Source organism: Aspergillus bombycis (genome assembly GCF_001792695.1).
Source record: "Aspergillus bombycis strain NRRL26010 chromosome Unknown contig00035, whole genome shotgun sequence".
In the NCBI taxonomy this organism is placed as follows: domain Eukaryota; kingdom Fungi; phylum Ascomycota; class Eurotiomycetes; order Eurotiales; family Aspergillaceae; genus Aspergillus; species Aspergillus bombycis.
In genome coordinates, this window is record NW_019170037.1 from 160,393 (window position 1) to 178,902 (window position 18,510).

The following is an 18,510-nucleotide window of genomic DNA, read 5'->3' on the forward strand; positions in this document are numbered from 1 at the left end:
GAAATAATAACGTGAACTAGAATTTTGGTCATCAATGATGGAGAGACGACATCTTCCGAGGAGTACTTAGCTGAATTGTAGTACCCATACTTCAATCGGAAACGGTAAAGAAACAGTTTATTGGCAAGCTAATTAATTTGACATAAGATATTCCCAGCCATGCCCTTCTGAGCGACGGAACTCTCCATAAGATATCTTAATAATAAATGTTGGGGGCAGTAGTTGTAGGGACTGCCGTACTCAATGGAATCTCATATCCCACATTAATACATAACTCGAGGAGGATATAGTATATACTAGTACTTTTATTCCTCTTATTCTTCCGACGACTGACTCCGATGAGTGACCGGAATGACGTGAATGGCGTGGATGCAGTGGCAGCCATCACGTGTTGCAACTTGCAGACCGACCGTGAACCCCGTCCTCACAGTGATCACCAGATGGCTGTATCCTGTCCATAAGTCCTCGACATTCAGCTAGATTAACTGCCAGTCCACCGACGATGTCAACCGAACCACTGCTACCCTCCTACTCCTCCATTCTGGAGAACGAACGAGAGCGGCGTCCCTACCGATACAGGCAAGGTAGTAGAAGGGCTAACACAACCCCGCCCATTCCTCCAATTCAATTTCTCAGCGCCCTATGCTTCGCCGGCGCTGTGATAGCCTCTACATACTGGGCCTACAAGAGCTATACCGCTCCGGACCGGGTATTTGCTTTTTTTTTTTTCATCCGCATCTGACAGTCCTGACCTCTCTAATTGTATTCCCAGGCCCCACTGGAGCCAGCTCCTTTGCTCCCTTACTTTGCGTCGTTATCCCTGGTCCTTTCGTTCTGCTCATGGATCGGCTACCTGGTCTCTATTCTCTATGATCAGGACGACCTTTCTCTCTTCCAGCGGAAACTTGTCATATGGATCTCAGTCGTCGGAAAGGTAGTGTTAGGGGTCGCACACGCAGTCATTTGGTTCGAATACAAACAGGTCTTCCCCGGCACAAAACAACCCAACTGGCTTATTATGTTTCTCACAATGCAAGCATGGTGGGACTTTCTACTATTGATCGGGTATTCTATGCTGCGAATAATGTAAGCGACGGCTAGGGTAGACTGTTCAAGTATTTTCATGAGTACAAAGGGATGGGATGCATTTGTTCGATCGTTGTCATGGCCGAGGGCTGTTCTTTTGGTCAAATATAACTATACCTATTTAAAGATCCATGGATATATCAGCTTCATAAGCTAAGATCTCGGAAGATTTATCTCTACCGGCTCGAGCCTAGGAAACGGATTGAATCTCAGCGTTTTCGACTCCTTCGGTGTTCTTCTTTGGCCGGCCAGATCGTTTAGCGTCTTCAACGTATTCCATTTTGATCCTTCTATCCTTGGCAGGGTCGAATCCTCTGGCCTTTGCACGTTTATAAATGTCCTGGACAGTCCGCGGGGGAAGTCCTAGAGATGCAGCAATCTCTTTTTGAGGAATACCCCAGACTACGAGAGTTAGGGCTTGAATTCTTAATTCAACCGGATGGAATCCCATGGCTCCTGAGGTCCTCGATAGGTAGGTAGGCAGGTAAGCAGGCAGAAGCCAGATCACTAACTCTCAGAAAGCTGTGTTTTGCCAAAAACATGCTCAGGGACGCGCCACATAATAAAAGTTACTAGGGCGGCCCGAAAAGTGGGTCCTATATTAATGTGTACTTGCGCTGCGGCAAACTTTTGGTGCATGTTCTCCGTACGGAGTTCCATATCCCACTAAACTCTCTTCGGCTAGCTGGGAGTGGAGCCTCGGCCCGCACGAGACCTTCGTTGCTCCTCAGGCTGCAGGGAAGCTTAGCATTCTTGACACTGTCTGCAATGGTCTATCGACCTCGTATCAGCAAAGGGTGTGGCAATTGTCGCACCCGCAGAATCAAAGTATGCTCTTGCTGTTTTACCTTATACTGAAATATTTGCTAAGCGTCGGTCAACAGTGTGATCGAGCAGAACCAACATGTTCGCAATGTGTACGAGCATTCTTCTCTTGTCCAGGCTACCGCGATCTGCAACAACTGCATTATCGCGATGAGAACGAGAAAGTTAGGTCCCGGGTGCGATTTGCTCAATACAGTACTGAGCGACAAGTCAGTGTGGCCAAGGAAACAGGACCACAAAGTCGCCGAGCCTTCAAAGATGCCGTTGTTGCTCAATCTTTACAATCTCTCCCGGCGTCTCTTCCATCATCCACGTCCGCTGAGTCGGTCGGATTTTTCTTCCGGTACTACGTTCTTGAAGATGGGCACAATATCCCCATCTATCTGAGTGCCTCTCAGATGGAAGTGTTAGCAGCAAACAGCCCATCGGTCATGCAGAGTCTGGTTGCAGTGGGTTTAGCAGGGCTGTCTAACATCAAAAAGTCCCCTGATTTGATGAATAAAGCGACTCAAGAATATACACGAGCATTGCATCTAATCAATAGCGCCTTGAAAGACGAAGCTCAGCGTAAGAGTGACGCTGCACTAGCGGCGACAATGCTTCTCGGCATGTTTGAGGTAGGCTGAGCGACCTTAGTTCGAGTAAACATATTGATTCCAGTAGGTCTTGACTTGCAACACTCCTTCCTCTTTACAGTCATGGGCACAGCATATTCGCGGTGCCACAACCCTTATAGAAATGAGAGGGGCCGAGCAGATCAAATGGATTGTGGGCATGAGAATGTTCACCCACCTGCGAGTGCAGATCGTAAGCACCAATGAAGCTATCCTGGGAACCTCTATCGCAACTGATACCCCAGTTAGATAGCCAGCTGCTTGCACTGGCGCCTCTCCGTTCCGGCATCGATCGTGCACTGGTCCCTCCAGGCTATGGCAGAGAGATCAACAGCCGACGGGAAAGCGGATGAGCTGGTTGATCTCGTTGCCCACGTTGCCCGACTGCTATCCCAGGCACAAATGAATTTGGCATCTGATAAAGTATCCTCGGCAGCAACTATTGACAGATATCTTCGCCAGTGGAGACACACTCTTCCATCTCGATGGGCTTACCAGACCGTACCAGGGCCTCCCGTGCGCAACCGGAGCCCGTCTCATATGAAATTCTACTATAGTCAAGTATATCATATATACCCTGATCTTTGGGCATGCAATATCTGGAATTTTTATCGGACCGCTCGCATACTAGTCAACCAATTAATGCTCAACAGCGCAGAGATAGGTGGCCAAGCAGAAAAATCCCAGATAGGAGAAACTGTGGCCCAGTTGACCACAGAAATTGCAGAAAGCGTCCCTTTCGCACTCAAACTTGTAGACAGCAAGGCCACAGAGTTCCCATCGCTTGACCACTGTATGGGGGGATTTACGATTTTATGGCCCCTATACGTGGCGGCCAATACAAGCCCCCTAGGCTCTACTTTGCGGGAATGGGTGGTTGAACGATTCGAGGCGATTGGGAATGACATGGGTATAGGGCAGGCACATTTCATGGCGAGGAATCTACGAAATACGTGCGCGCCTGTGCCCTGATCACGACAAGTCCCCTTCTGTCTTCTTCTATGAATATTCTAAGACAGTGGGCTTAATATACTTGTTCTCGGGTAGGGGGTGCCGTGTTCTATGCCATATGTTGCATCTCTCTGGGTCGTTATCGTATAATAATCGACTATGTACAATATTGCACCTTTTCTACCACACAGCCTTTCAAGGCCTCCCGAGAATGCAACAACATTACATATTCCCGGGAAAGACTGCATTTACAAAAGGCTCTGTGGGGGTGCAGATGCCCCGACCAATCTCATTAACCTGAAGAGCAGGCTCATGTCGCCCTCCGAACTGTTATCTGGGATGCTTCCACGCCCATTCAATATCTCCACCAACTCGTTCTTTGTGAGGGTTAGACGCAAACCGGCTGTGCCAATCGACATGTCCTGACCCGTTGTAATGCGATATGTCAATGCCCCATTGCTCAAAATTAACCGCCAACTTTGCTTTTTGTCATGCAGATGCAGGTCTATTGTGAACGATTCCTCTGCGGCTTTGGGTCCATCCAATTGAACGGACAGAAGAGTAAGCAGTTGTTCCATTGATAGTGCAACCCTGTATTCACTTTTCGGGTGTTCCAAGCGATCTAGTGCAGGAGGAGAGCACATATCCTGGGCACCCGAAAGATAGAAGTTGCGCCATGTCGCATTTTCACAGCCATATGCCAGTTTCCTGTATACAGATGCCAGCGCAAGTCTTGACTCTTTGTGTTCGGGATGAGCGGCTATGGCGTGGCCCAATAGTGTCACCGCGAAGCGTGAATCGCCGTTACTAGCATACTCTTTTGCCTTCCGAACAACCTCGTCTACACCTCCCATACAATCAATGTATCTTTGACCAGCTTCAGCCGCTGGGTACTCCCATAGGTGTGCTGGATTCCCATCGAACCAACCCAAATAGCGTTGGTAGATGCCTTTGACATTGTGACTAACAGAGCCATAGTAACCCTGTGTATGCCACGCCATTTGCAATGCCGGTGGGAGGGCGAACCTTTCCGCAATCTCGACTCCCGTTAGGCCGAGATTCATCATCCGCACCGTTTGATCATGAAGGTAGGTGTAGAGGTCTCGTTGCTCCGATATGAACTTTACGATATCGGCCTGGCCCCAGGTCGGCCAATTGTGGCCAGCGAAGAGCACATTGGCTTTCTGTCCATATAGCACTGCTGTTTCGTCGAGATAGCGTGCCCAAGCCTTCGCGTCACGAACCAGAGCCCCGCGAAGGGTGATTATATTGTGAAGGCAATGAGTCGCACATTCAGCAATGCAAAGTGCCTTGTGGTCGGGAAAATAGAAGTTCATCTCCGCTGGCGCCTCGGTTTCAGGGACCATTTGGAATTCAATCCGAACGCCATCCACCGTCCGTTCCTCGCCTGTGTGGCAGATAGAGACGTTTGGAGGAATCAATGACATCGTCCCGCTAGAGGGCATCATTCCCAAACCACAACCAATGTGACCATCTGGCCCTTTCGGTAATCGCATGCCATACATATACCCTGCACGCCGGCGCATGGCGTCGCCGACGTAGATGTTTTCGCTGGTCGCTTCGGCCATGAATCCCTCTGGGGCGATAATAGGTATCGATGCAGTTGTGCCTGATGGGAGCACGCCCTGGGCGCCACCAAAGTGATCTACATGCGAGTGTGAATAGATCAAACCAGTTACTGGCCGGTCTCCCCGGTGTTCACGGTAAAGCGCTAGTGCAGCCGCTGCACATTCGACCGATGTGAGAGGGTCAATCACAATAACACCTTTATTTCCCTCAACGACAGTCATGTTCGACAGATCGAAACCTCGGATTTGGTACATTCCATCTGTTACTAGGAAAAGGCCCTGGATTGAGTTCAATTGGCCTTGTCGCCACAGCTTTGGCTCGGCCGTTGCAGGGCAGCCTGCGCCTCGAAGAAAATCGTATTCATCGTTGTTCCACACTACGCGGCCACTGGCGTTTCGTATGATACATGGTTTCAACGCATGGATAAACCCTCGGGTAGCGTTCTCAAAGTCGGCTCTGTCGTCAAACGATGGCGAGAAAGTCATAATGGAGGATGTTTATGATACGTGGAATCTGTCGTTTGGTTGGTTGGTTTCGGCGCTACTCTTCCACGACTAGACGGCAGGGAGCAATTATATATTTTACTCTGGCGGGTAAAAAGAAGTGAGAAAGTGAATGATTCCCAAGCCTCGGTTCGACCAGAAACGCCCATAAAGTCCATTGGGGGCTCATCCATGGATGCTTATATAACCTCACGATTCACTTGCCGAATATGGTTTAAACCGCAGACAGAGCTCCATCAGTGAAGGAACGATGGTATCCACTTTCCCCACCGCTAAATCTACAACTAAGCGGGGACCAATGGTTGCGCACAAAGCACTCGAGATGGCTTTGGGTGTGCAACATCGCCCTAGAATGATGTGATCAACGATGCCATGAAAGTACGAACGTTGAACCGAGGTGAGGCACAAGAATTGTTATAAAAAGGTTGAGGGGGCTGCAGCTCGAGATGTCGACAGCCGTATCAATCTAGCGGGAACAAAGGCGACAAACCAGACTCCATGTCGGAAGCTGAGACTTATCTGGAGAAGAGACAGCTGGGTGGGTCTCTATCAGGCACAGACAGTCTAGAAGATGATTTGGATAGGGATGAGGTCTACCCACTTAAGGAACAGAGAAGAATCTTGCACAAGATCGATCGAAGGCTAGTGACAGGCTTAGGGCTTCTCATGTGTGTTAGTTTGGTGGATCGGACCAACCTGGGAAATGCTATGATTGCTGGGTAAGTTGTCATGTACGGCATTCCGGATGAATATCATGTTGATGAAACCAAAGCATGGAAGAGGAGCTCCATCTCTATATTGGCTCTCGCTATGTGAGTGTTACATATCTCTCTCTACCCAATGCATGTGCTAATTGTTCAGTAGTCCATCACGCTCCTCACATTTTTCATTCCCTATGTCTTATTTCAATTCCCGCTTATTACGGTAATTCGTAAGGTTGGGCCGAAGATCTTCCTTTCTGGAATCACATTTTCCTGGGGAATTGTTATGATGGTATGAGGTCCCGCCCTTGGGTCCGAAGGACTGGTTAACCATGGGCAGGGGTTTGGATTTATACATAACTGGACGGTGCTCGTTGGACTTCGCATAGTCTTGGGGTTCCTTGAAGCTGGGCTCTTTCCGGGCTCAGTGTATCTTCTTTCTATGTGGTATACTCGATGTGAGTGTTCGGCCTTTTTCGTTGGTGTAGATATCCGCGGCTTACCTTGTCTAGATGACTTACACAAGAGATATTCATCCTTCTACTTGATTAGCGTCATTGGGGGAGCTTTCTCCGGAATCCTCTCGTATGGCTTTGTACACATGAACGGCCTAGGTAATTTGAGTGCATGGAGGTGGATCTTTGTTATGGAAGGAATCCTCACCTGTCTTGTCGGAGTGGTCGGCTTCTTTTTAATTGTCAATTTCCCTAACGAGAACAATCTCTCTTGGAAATTTCTTTCCAAAGAGGAAACCGCATTCGTTATCCGGCGACTGAACCGAGATAGACGCGACTCCTCTGAAGCCGCGTTCAATCTAAAGGAGTTCCTAAAGCCTGCTCTGGACCCCAAAATATGGGGCTTTGCCCTTATTTTCTTGTGAGTTCGTAAACGCGCGCACCACTTTGAAAGACACTCATTTTCTATAGTTCTGCAACAGTTGTGTCGTATGCGATTACCTTCTTTCTTCCGCTCATTCTCCGGAGTGAGCTCAAATTTCCCCAAGCAGCGTCACAAGTCCTCACAACACCACCATACTTCTTCGCCGGTATCTTCATGTATGCTCAGGGCTGGATTGGTGACAAATACCACATCCGCGCTCCATTGATTGTGTACAACTGTATTCAATGCATCGTGGGTTTAGCCATTCTTGGCTGGGTCCAAATCCCTGGCGTGCAGTACTTCGGGATCTTTCTCGTGACTTCGGCATCCAATGCTACCATCCCAGCCGCCCTGACATATCAGGCAAATAACATCCGTGGGCAGTGGAAGCGCGCCTTTTGCAGCGCGAGTATAGTCAGCTTTGGCGGTACTGGCGGTGTAGCTGGGTCCCTGGTGTTCCGGTCTCAGGATTCTCCCCGCTACCTCCCCGGTATCTATGCCTGTATTGCGTGAGTGGACTCTTCTACCTGTCTTAGTCTTTTACTGACACTTTATTAAGGTGCAATATCATGTCAATAGTAGTAGTAGGTGTGCTCAGCCTCTATTTCTACATCTCGAACAGACGGGCAGCAAAGGGCAAACTTGTCATTGAAGGGCTTCCAGAGTTCCGATATACACTCTGAGGCGACATGGGAATTGTTCAAATTTGGGAGGGTTAGTCCTTGACAATGAATGGAGTATGATATGGATACTTAGGTAACTCTTTTGAATTGACGGAAAGTAATGAAACAAAAAACACCAAGTTTACAGTTGACTCCATTGTACCGAACTGCAATACTGTAGCTCAGAATTGTAAGGGCACTACCTTCAGTCTCCGACAAGACCTGAGAGCCGAAGAAGCATCGTTGGACGGGGCTGCTTGCATGCAGGGCCAGCCAATTGATATCAATGGTTTTTAGTTGTTACCGAAACAGCCAACGTATACAGAACAAGTAATGCAAGCAGGAAGCAACTTGCACGGCACCAAAGTCTCCACAGGATAAGAGGAGAGAGAGCAAGTATCGGCCCAACCCAGGTGCAATACCGCCGCTTATTTATTGTATGCTCTAAACAAGAAGTCGGAGCACTTTCTATATGGATGTCTCCTCTGAATTCAAATCACACCACTACAGCCTCTAAGCCTTCACAAACCACACTGGCCCCGTCTTGGCCGCCCTCGTCAGACCCATAAACACAGCGCCAACCGCCAAAAACGTCCCTGCAGCCATCTGGGCATCCAAAAACCCTCCACCAGGCCGGGCACTGACCAGCGCCCCAGACAACGGCAACCCAACCAAAGAGGCAACGCCCACGATAGCAAACACCATGCCCATCCCTGTTCCGATACGGGTCTGGTCATGGGTGAGACGGGTGACCACCGCCGGGAAGAAGGATTGCACGCCGGCGGCAAAGAAGCCATATATCACTGTGAAAGCGTAGAGGCCTGGTATGGAGTGCACGCCGGCCCAGGAGTACATAAAAGGGTGAGTCAGAGACATAGTAGTTTAATGGTCCGTACCTTCAAAATATATAAATTACATCAAACTTTCATCAGGAAAGTTTCCGCCAAAAAAAAAAGAAAAGAAAAGAAAAAAAAGGAAGAAACAGCTCGGTAAACCGGTATTAAATACATCTACGGCAGATCCTACATCAACTGTAGATATCCCTCAAGCTAACCCTAATTAAACGCCTCAATCGTCCGATCGAACTCCCGATCCAGCTGCGCATTACGATCCCCAATAGAGTCTCTATCTTCTGGCTTCAGTTTCTCCTCCAAAGACCCCTCAAAATGGCGACACCGCTCCTTGAAATCCCTAATATGCTCTTGAATGCGGTCCACAATCTTCGCCTTTTCAAATTCAGGCCTCGAAGATAGCACACAGTCACGTTATCAGCCCCCGATGGTACAGTATACAAATAACCAACCATCCAGCAACCCCAATCAATGTCGATAGAATCATACTCTAGTAACAATATCATGCAAATACCCCACCCAAACTGGCTGCATCTTCACTGCCACGTTGGCTACGGTGGAACTTTCCTGTTTTTTGAAGGGTGGCGAGGCATGCAAGGCATTCATGGATTTGATGATGGATATCTCGACATTGGTGCGCTTGCGTTTGAGGCCGAGTTTGTTTTCTTTCTTGGGCTGGTAATGCCCTGGCGGCTTTTGTCGAGGAGGATAAGGTTTTCGCCGATTAGGGCGAATTCTTTGAGGATTCCTGGGACATTGCGCGTTTCAATAGGGTGGGCGGTGCTGGGATTGAGTACGAGGCAGAGGATTACGAGGAGGAGGGTGAGAAGGGTGGGGAGTTTCATGGTTGTGTTATTTGTTTGGAATATAGTGATTTCGAGGTGGGGTGTGTCATTGAATAAAGTGGAATGTAGAATGATCAATGGCATATATGTGAATATTATGTTTGTCTCATGTCTTTCTCAACCTATGTAAGTGAAAATGAGGACATAGTCCTGCTTCGCAACAGATCGTTGTACAATGCATGGCTTCATGGAGTATTGTTTCGGCTGGTATTTTCACCGATTATACAGGAGCAGTCGATAGCTACCCTGCAGCCCAGCATTGAGCGTGAATCTTTCACCGTGTTTCGGCTTGAATCTAACCCCGGTCCGGGTGCATTTCGCAAAACACTGTATTTGTTCGCTTCGATCTGATTATCAGATACTAGTGCCCTAATATGCCCCAACCTAACGCCTTCCGTAATTACATACGATGCAGCTGAATCATAGACCTAACTCAAGTCCTCCTCAACACCAAGGCGATATAGCCAAACAATCGGTAAACGGCAATGATGCCTATCAGAATACCTACCCACTTCCCTGTCCGACCCGTGGCATACCCATATTCCTTCAGAACCCCGGTTCCTCGGATCATACACTGATCTGCCAGGTCTGTCTGATACATACATTGACACCCCGAGCCACACGAATATGTCCTCTCACTAAACTCATTAACCATCATCCCTTGAAAGACATACGCCTGCAACCGAGTCAGTAAAGCACCTTTAGTGACGCAGAGTTCAGAAAGAGTAGCATACCTGGTAATCAATATAGTGGAAAACATATTTCCAAAATGGATTCAAAATGGTCGGCGAAACGAGGAACCCGCCCACACTCATCCAGAGCCCGTTGGCAAACGCGACGAGCGCCAGGCTGATCACAAAATTCGGGAATATGGCGGTCACGAACACCACGAGGGATTCGGCGGCGACGAGGTCCAGGAAGAGCCACATCACCCAGGTGAAGAATGCGGCGCCTGTGGGCCGAAAGTTGGAGAGCCAGTAGCTGACTATTGAAAAGAGGACTGAAATTATGACTTTTGCGGCCATTGTTAGCTTAGTCCAAACAATGATCTGGCAGTTGGGGGAAGGGCGTACATAAGTACGGCAAGCCGATGATGAAGTTGGAGATAACGAAGGGAAGGGCGCCGTAGAGTCCGTTTGCTCGTTCTTTGGTAAAAGTTGCCCGGTCCTCAAGGAAGGATGGGACGTAGGCAACGGCCATAAAACTCATGAAAGCCGAGCCGAAGAACTGATTCTCGTTAGGCTATAGTCCGGGGGGAAGAAAGATAATAAGCTTACAATTGCATTGATAAATGGTTGGATATACTCCTGGGAGGTGTGAAGACGCAGCCATACCGTCCCCATCATGATTGCCAGCCCTGGATAACATGTTAGTTATGTGCGATCGAGAAAGGTAAGGGAGGCTTGTACCTAAGTACATGACAATCCGAATACCGTAGGCTACAACGTCGCGATAACTTTTGATGAAGAGCCGATGGAGAAGAGACATGGTAATTCGGGGAATACCTGGGCGGCTTAGTTCGTCGATGTTGATTGTGTTCACGTTCTTCTCGTTTGCGCTCTGTGGTTGCTTGCTTAATGCGGCATACTCGGCGGACTGTGCCCATGCGGTTTGGATTTTCCCGACCTGATCCTCATGGACTGTAAAGTCAGAGCTGACCGCATCCAAGAGGTACTCCGCTGGATTTGTACTGGAGGGAATAGGATATCCGATGTTATTGAAGTAGCTTGGGACCTCGGAAACGGGTCCAAAGTAACATGTCTTTCCGCCTGAGAGAAGGAGGAGGTTGTCAAACAGCTGGAAGGTTGTTGTCGATGGCTGGTGGATACTGGCAATTATGATAAGCTTTAGTATGATCTGTTAGTCGTCTGTGGTATGCTTGTAAACCCCTCCCCAGAGCAACGTACATTGTTTGCTACCGCAAGCCTTTTGACGTATGAGATGACCTCGTAGCTAGCAGTCGAATCCAATCCACTTGTTGGCTCATCAAGGAACAAGATCTTGGGACATGTGATAAGCTGACTGGCGACGCTGACCCGTCGCTTTTGGCCTCCACTGATTCCCTTCCGGATTGGAGTTCCCACCAGAGTCGAGGCCTGGTTCTGGATTCCGAATGCGCTCAGCAGGGTCTGGATGCGATCTGCTTTTTGAGATCGCGTCACCGAGCTAGATTGTGTCAGCGCATGAATACTCCGACGAGGTGATACAAGTCGTAGGGGTCCATACCCCGGCAGAGACAGATCCGCGGCAAACTTCAGTGTCTCCCGCACCGTCAGGGATCCGATCAACGCATCCTCCTGTTCGACGTAGGATGTGATCCTGTTGAAGGTGTCATTGTCGAGCTTTGCTCCATTTACGTAACACTCCCCCGTGTTTTTCGCACCGGCGGAAGCTGTGCGACGCGCAAGAACGTTTAAGAGAGTTGTCTTTCCGCAGCCGGAGGGGCCCATCAACGCGATCAGTTGGCCTGTATTTAGTTAGTGCTTCGTTTGACTCCATGAAGTTATGGTGTAGTGCTATACCATGGTGGGCAGTTCCGCTGCATCCTTCGATCAGATTCCGAGGTCCTTTTGTGCGTCTATCCTTCACCGTTACGGTCAGATTATCCCACGTGAAGGATTGAACGGTGTTGTTCATCAAAAACTGATGGTCATTTCGTTCAAGATCGAGGGTATCCAAAGCGCTGGCCTGGTCGGGCTCCATAGTGCACAACGGTCGTGATCGAAAGGTCGAGTTTTACCACAGAAACACCGTGCATGAACCGATTGTGGGCGAGGCTAGGGAAATTTATAAGAAATTGAATTACTTGAGCGTTGGCGCACCGTGACAGGATCCCTGTCGGCGTCCAACAAGAAGCAGGTCAGGTGCAGACGCTTATCGAAGGTGGGAGGCGATGGCAAGCGAAAAATCGCCGACTCGTGGACGGACTATTGTCTGGATCGTCAGCGTTGCATTTGCAGCAGTTATTTTACTACTATTACTACTAGTAGTTGGTAGTACTTAGTAGGTACTACGTACTCGTAGCCTCAGGCTGTCGATCGGTGGGCCCTAAAAACAAGGGTGATCCCCGAGGGTTGGGAAAAAGTGGATGAACGCCGTTCTTCGCCTTCCGTCCGATCTGAGTCCCATGGTACCAGGAGGATTTTCCCGAGAGGAAAAATTCATCTCTTGGGGAAGGTCCCCGATTCGTGCGAGAAACATATAGCACTGTATGACATTCCAGCCGAGGGTTACATTACCCATTTTGTAAACGATTGTCTCGTCCGAAAGAAACCAGAGGAGAAGAAAGAAAAAAAAAAAAAGAAGCAATTCGTCTCATAATTGTGCACGGTCCCTGTTTGTTCAGCTCCCTTTACGAACTGGTCCCCCTTGACTTTTTGTCCTCATTAGGTTTAGTTTCGCCAACGGTCCCGTTTGTAACAACCCGTCACGTTCCTTGGGCTGATTCACGTTGGAGGCGCGGCTGAACCATTCAGCTCCCACTACTTCCCATTCTTTTTCAACTCTGTCTTAGTCGCCTATATTTTGGGGGAAATATTATCCTGTTATACTGTATACAACGAAACATACCTACTAAAATAAGTGACGATGCCAAAGACCTAGACCACTGACCCTGTGGTGGTACCAAGTGAGAGATTTGATATAACTGCGACACTAATAGGTCCAGTCACAGTCACACAAAACATGGATCGCATCAACTTGGCCACTCGTGTATATAATGTCTGGTACTAGCCCTAGCGGATGGTTACTCATTGATTTGGAAACAGCTCGCTACTACTAGTACTCGCTACACAGAAACTCTGGTGATTTTCAGCCTGATTTCATATAGTACATCAAAGCACCAAGGAATAAGAGTGGACGTCGAGATAATCTACGAGGTGGGGTAGATCTCAACGATCGGAAGGCACAGCGTTGCGTGATTTATGCACTGGGTTAGCAACCATCGTGGCACGGTCGACTAGGGTTGGCAGAGTAACAACCTCCACCAGTTTCGTTGACAGCAGGGGTGATGTGCAGGGGGGGGGGGGGGGGGGGCAATTGTGTGAGGAGCAATGGTGGAAAAAAGGTCTAGATGGAAGATGATGGGGAACAGTTTGATCATCCTGTGCTGGCCTTTCACTAGTGTTGCAGGGAATCAACGCTTGCACTGCATAAATATATCGAGGCGTCCTGATCGCCGACATTGTTGTCATAAAACCTCTTGCATACTTTTTGTAGGTCCCAGAGGCGTCAAGCTCCGCATACAAATCTGCGTTATGGTTCACTGTATTTACATAAGCAGTTTAGTGGCTTTCAGACTCGGAGATCTAGATCATGAGCGTCTAGTTCAGACCAGATTATCTCCGCCGCATGGCGCCCTTGGCATAGTGACAATATACGGGCACCCCGAATGGATATGAAGAGCAATACTAGGTTCTCAGAAAAGCCTAGAGCAAATCATCACTTTGCTTTTGTCGAGCCGTGCAATTGACCGGGGCCAGGAGCGTGCTCCTGGTTGGTGGGTCGCGGAAAGCCAATGAGAATGATATTTGAGGCATTCTGGCTCAGTACCCAGTGGATACTACTACTAGTAGTAGTACTCACAGCCAACTTGAAATCACCACCACCGCCAACTGCCAGGTTGGAGTCTCGATTTCGAATCAAATGTTTGCATATGGCGGATTGACAAATGTCGATATCACATAGATAGATGAACCAAACTACGTAATGTTACACAAGTAGTACCGTTTCCAGCGGTGGCTGGCTGAGGAGTAGCAAGCTTTGGACCGAGTCCGCTACCGGAGTTGAAGCGCTGCAAGAAGCGCCTGGTCACGTTGCCCGCAGCCTACATGATGTGTTGGCTTTGATACCCCGCTTAGATCTTCTACTATTTAATGTGGTACTGACGCTCCTACATTGTCTCCTGTTACCTTTTATCCTTCGCCTAGGAAAGACTTTGCCCTGTACACCTAGAACAACATAGCACAATGGCAGGTGTCCTCTACTGAAGTATGACTCTTAGGGCCTCGACGCTGACATCTCACAGGCTTCAGGTATAGGACTAAGCAGTGAAGCCTTGGGCGATTTCCAGGAGTTGAAGCTCAAGAAGTCTTACAGATACATTCTCTACGGACTGAACTCTGCTCGGACCGAGATAGTCGTTCTGAAAACCTCAACAGCAGAGGACTATGACGACTTCATTGCTGATCTTCCTGATAGCGAGTGCAGATGGGCAGTCTACGATTTTCAGTTTGAGGTGCCGACAGGCGGCAAACGAAATAAGTTAGTCTTTATCTCATGGTATGCTCGTCAACACCTATCGGCAGCCCTTGCATGGTGCATGTAGCTAATTCCCTTTGTAGGGCACCAGAGACCGCAAGAATCAAGGAGAAGATGCTATATGCCGCGGCCACGGATAGACTCCGGACATCACTAAATGGCATAGCAGTTGACATATCTGCCACAGAGCAGAGCGAGGTTTCATATGAAGCTGGTACTGTACCCATCGCCTATTTCCCCTAGTAAATTGACTGTCTCAAGTCTGACGAGCTAACTCGTGGCGTGATTAGTTCTCGACAAAGCAAACCGCTCAGGAAGGTAGCAAGGGTATAATTTTGCACATCAGCCTTCTCACACCCGCTCTAGGGTTTGCTGTGCTGGATATGCCCATTTATATATGCCTCTTGATATATGTGCATAACCCAGTAATATATCGTCTTCGATCTTGAATTCTTTTTCACGTAAAGGACTTTGCTTCAATATGAATATTATCCGTCTACTTGCTTAACCTTCTGTAAGGTTCGCAGTAGTATCGGTCCTTCGGAGATACCCCCACCCCAACTTCCTGAATCCCTCCCCATGGAACCACAGCACAGTAAACAGGGGCAAAAATATCAAGGACAGGAACGCCAGGAGGGAGTTTCCCCAGCCCAAGCCAAGTGAGTGATTTAGCGACGGGCCAGCGAGGGGAAAGAAAGCCCCGAAGAGCGCACACAGGGTGGCATTCGCGGACAGAGCGGAGGCAGAGACACCCTGCTCGTCGAACGCGTCAACCAGGTAGTTTTCCGTGGGCAGCTTGGTCAGAAGCATACTAAACCCGACGATGCCGGTGCCGATGAGGGGTACGATCCAGTGGACGTGTTTGTCTGCTGACCAGCCATACAATAACAGGCCGACGGGCAGCATAGCCGTGCCGAAAATCATCAGCGGGAGGCGATGTTCCGGCTTCGACTCACCTTCCATCGCACGCCTGTGTTTCACGTAGCGGTCAGAAACCAGTCCGTAAACGCATAGTCCGACTATGTTGCCGATTGCTGGACCGGGGATGGTTAGTGAGGGGGGTTTCGGTGCGTGAGTGGGAAGAGGTTGGATATTCCTCGGCCGAGGAAGGTGATGCCCACTGGGCCCTCTCCGAAACCATACGTTTTCTGCATGATCTCTGCCAGAGTTGTCAGAATTAGGTAGGAGATTCCGTACGTCAACGCTGTGTAAAGGGACGTGACGAGCACCACCGGAGAGGAGAAGAGTAGCCGCGCCGGGCGGGCAAAAGATTTTAGAACTGTGTCTCGGGGTGCAGAAGGGTGGCTGCTTGATGATGGAATATTGTGATTCCCATCGCTGCGGTCTTGTTGCTTTTCTGTCGACTTTCGCGATTGTTGCTGGATTTTGAATCGGTAGGTTTCCTTGAACACCGCTAGGGACAATAGCGATACAGTGCCGACAGCTATCGCCATTATCCAGATAGTCCATCGCCAGCCAAGGGCGCTGCTGACGAATCCGCCAACAATTGGGGCTATGCAGGGCCCGATTAAAGGAAGAGCGATGGCCACCGCCATTGCGGCGCCTCGTTCCTCCTGGACGAATAGATCTCCGATAATGCTCGGAGCGAGGGTAAGGGAGGTGACGGCCATACCATTAATGAAACGGAAAGCTACCAGCATGGAGACACTTTGACTCAGTGCGGCCGCAACAGAGCAGAGGATAAAGAGGATGTTACCGCCATGGTAGATGACGTTCCGCCCGTACTGCTCTGACAACGGCCCGACTACAAATGATCCGACACCTTCGCCTAGCTCCCAGATAGAGACGATCAAGGGCTGATAGAGATTCCCTGAGGCTTGAAACTGCGACAGAATGAGTGGTACAGCTGGGACGATGATGATAGTCCCGAAGTTACTACACTAAGAATGAGTAATGGATACGGTCGAGCAGCGAGCTCTAATAAGATGTACTCACGCTAACATATACATCACAGCAACGCAGCCCATTATTGACCACTTTCGCCAACGAGGCCAGCTTGTGAGATCCTCGGGCTTCTCTGAGTACTGTGAACAGTCATAGTTGTTCTCCTGCTCGGGTCGGTGAGGAGATGAATCGTTACCTGCATCGCATGTCGTTATTTCCAAGTCACTGTCCTTCATGATCCGGGCAGTGCTTTGACGTCTTGAACGCTTTACGAAGGTCTGATCGGGGGGACAACGACAGCTCTACTTTGTTCATTGAAGCGGGGTTTTGTTTCAGCAGTTGAGGCGACCGAGAGATGCATTTGGCAAATAGCTAACTAGGTGGGCTTATCACGACCAAATCCCGAACCATGTATTGAGCAGGATGGTCGATACTTAGCGGGAAAAGCCGTGAAAATTAAATCGAAGTGAACAAAGAAGAGAGTAGGACAGTACAAATTTCTACCAATTGCTATCTTTCGATCGGTCCGGGATTAATGCCATCATCCTTGTCTAGCGGGCGCTTCGCCACCACCACCACCCGAGGATGGACAGTGCAGCCCCGTCGACACACTCCTGGTACCCAGCCTGAATGAGTTTGAAAAAGCTTGCAGCTGCCTCAGTCTGACCATTTCCCAGCAGCTTGGACGCAAACTCCTCCATGGTCAACAAATGTTGGTCGTTGAATGCCCGGACCAACTCCGGCCCTTCATCGTAGTAGTCTAGTTTCGCATCCTTGAAGCCTGCTTCGCTGAGCAGGCGCGGCAAGTCCAACACCCAATCATGCCGCCCATTGGCATAGGAGGCAACACGGATCTCCTCAAGCGCAGGCGCTTGCACAGACGGGTTCACCTTCTTGATTTGCATATTCACGCAGTCCAACTCATCCCACTGGATGTAGCCGCCAGGTTTCACTAACTGGAACAGCCGCCGGATGACAGGCATTGGGTCTACGCCTGAGAGCACCAAAACAAGCAGTCGGACGTGGACGAGATCATACTGCCGCTCAAGGCTCGCTGGTATGTCCGCAAATAGATCCCAACGTCGCAGGGTAATATTGGAGGGTAGCCATCCAGGGTGAGGGGCTTGGGTAAGATCAATATCTAGTCCATCTAGCCGGCTGTGGGGGAAGTCGCGGGATACGTCGATCAACCACAAAGCAGTGCCTGTAGCAATGTCGGCAATAGCAGGATGAGAAGGGAGGTCGGTAGAACTGTCTGAAGGGGGGCATTGAACCGAGGGATGGATGTGGAAGCCAAACACTTCCCGCCAGAGAAAGTGTTGCAAGTTTAGGCGGATGACAGACCGGTGGTTCTGTTGCAGGGCGTACCCAAGGCCATCGGCAAGGCGAAAGCTGGCCGGGGATAAGGCTGAGGAGCTTGAACCATGCATGCTGGCGAGAATGGATGAGGATAAGGCTCCCAAGTTAGGTGAGATGGCCATGATCAGGACGAAAAGTAGCGATGGATCATGAATCAACTATATAGGCGTCGGAACAAATGGAATCATCGTTGTGCCGTGTAGTAGTCTGACTAGCAGGGGTCCTCAGTGTAAGCAAAACAAAGAAAGAGTGAAGCAATACGCACACCAGCAGCTGAATGGCTGGGAGGTAATCTGGAAGACCCTCCATCAGCCCTAAGCTGCTCATCTAAGACTTAGCTGTGCTTGGCAAGGTTACCAGCATCTGGTACAGGTCATGTCGGAAGTCAATCGTGGGGCCCGACAAAATGAACGATGCTGCTGTCAAAATGCAATCCACATTGCTTGGTGCAAGTCAAATGTTCCTTATAGGTGGATCAAC

At 49.4% G+C, this 18,510-nt stretch overlaps 8 protein-coding genes across 8 annotated transcripts; 3 read left to right on the plus strand and 5 right to left on the minus strand.

The window, feature by feature from the left end:
• Positions 1-502: 502 nt before the first annotated feature.
• Positions 503-3,497, plus strand: ABOM_005691 (uncharacterized protein; the record flags this gene model as incomplete). The annotated part of the gene is made up of 5 exons (XM_022532820.1): positions 503-709; positions 773-1,086; positions 1,772-2,528; positions 2,575-2,718; positions 2,775-3,497. 5 exons carry the CDS (start codon positions 503-505, stop codon positions 3,495-3,497), a joined length of 2,145 nt encoding a protein of 714 aa, XP_022389763.1.
• Positions 3,498-3,724: 227 nt separating this feature from the next.
• Positions 3,725-5,551, minus strand: ABOM_005692 (alkyl/aryl-sulfatase; the record flags this gene model as incomplete). Its single annotated transcript, XM_022532821.1, has 1 exon — positions 3,725-5,551. One exon carries the CDS (start codon positions 5,549-5,551, stop codon positions 3,725-3,727), a length of 1,827 nt encoding a protein of 608 aa, XP_022389766.1.
• A 516-nt stretch (positions 5,552-6,067) lies between these two features.
• On the plus strand, positions 6,068-7,832 carry ABOM_005693 (phthalate transporter; the record flags this gene model as incomplete). The annotated part of the gene is made up of 7 exons (XM_022532822.1): positions 6,068-6,288; positions 6,342-6,381; positions 6,434-6,562; positions 6,611-6,728; positions 6,783-7,146; positions 7,197-7,658; positions 7,709-7,832. 7 exons carry the CDS (start codon positions 6,068-6,070, stop codon positions 7,830-7,832), a joined length of 1,458 nt encoding a protein of 485 aa, XP_022389765.1.
• Positions 7,833-8,324: 492 nt separating this feature from the next.
• ABOM_005694 (uncharacterized protein) lies at positions 8,325-8,687 on the minus strand (the record flags this gene model as incomplete). Its single annotated transcript, XM_022532823.1, has 1 exon — positions 8,325-8,687. The coding sequence occupies one exon, from the start codon at positions 8,685-8,687 to the stop codon at positions 8,325-8,327; it is 363 nt and encodes a 120-aa protein (XP_022389768.1).
• A 1,253-nt stretch (positions 8,688-9,940) lies between these two features.
• ABOM_005695 (putative ABC transporter) lies at positions 9,941-12,210 on the minus strand (the record flags this gene model as incomplete). Its single annotated transcript, XM_022532824.1, has 8 exons — positions 9,941-10,183; positions 10,242-10,459; positions 10,581-10,734; positions 10,785-10,864; positions 10,917-11,352; positions 11,415-11,673; positions 11,734-11,974; positions 12,030-12,210. 8 exons carry the CDS (start codon positions 12,208-12,210, stop codon positions 9,941-9,943), a joined length of 1,812 nt encoding a protein of 603 aa, XP_022389767.1.
• Positions 12,211-14,509: 2,299 nt separating this feature from the next.
• ABOM_005696 (actin-binding ADF family protein) lies at positions 14,510-15,009 on the plus strand (the record flags this gene model as incomplete). Its single annotated transcript, XM_022532825.1, has 2 exons — positions 14,510-14,787; positions 14,850-15,009. Coding segments are annotated over 2 exons (438 nt in total), but the record flags the coding sequence as incomplete, so codon positions are not given.
• A 261-nt stretch (positions 15,010-15,270) lies between these two features.
• Positions 15,271-16,907, minus strand: ABOM_005697 (putative bicyclomycin resistance protein; the record flags this gene model as incomplete). The annotated part of the gene is made up of 3 exons (XM_022532826.1): positions 15,271-15,736; positions 15,910-16,662; positions 16,723-16,907. The coding sequence occupies 3 exons, from the start codon at positions 16,905-16,907 to the stop codon at positions 15,271-15,273; spliced, it is 1,404 nt and encodes a 467-aa protein (XP_022389769.1).
• Positions 16,908-17,222: 315 nt separating this feature from the next.
• Positions 17,223-18,101, minus strand: ABOM_005698 (UMTA methyltransferase family protein; the record flags this gene model as incomplete). The annotated part of the gene is made up of 1 exon (XM_022532827.1): positions 17,223-18,101. The coding sequence occupies one exon, from the start codon at positions 18,099-18,101 to the stop codon at positions 17,223-17,225; it is 879 nt and encodes a 292-aa protein (XP_022389772.1).
• Positions 18,102-18,510: the final 409 nt, after the last annotated feature.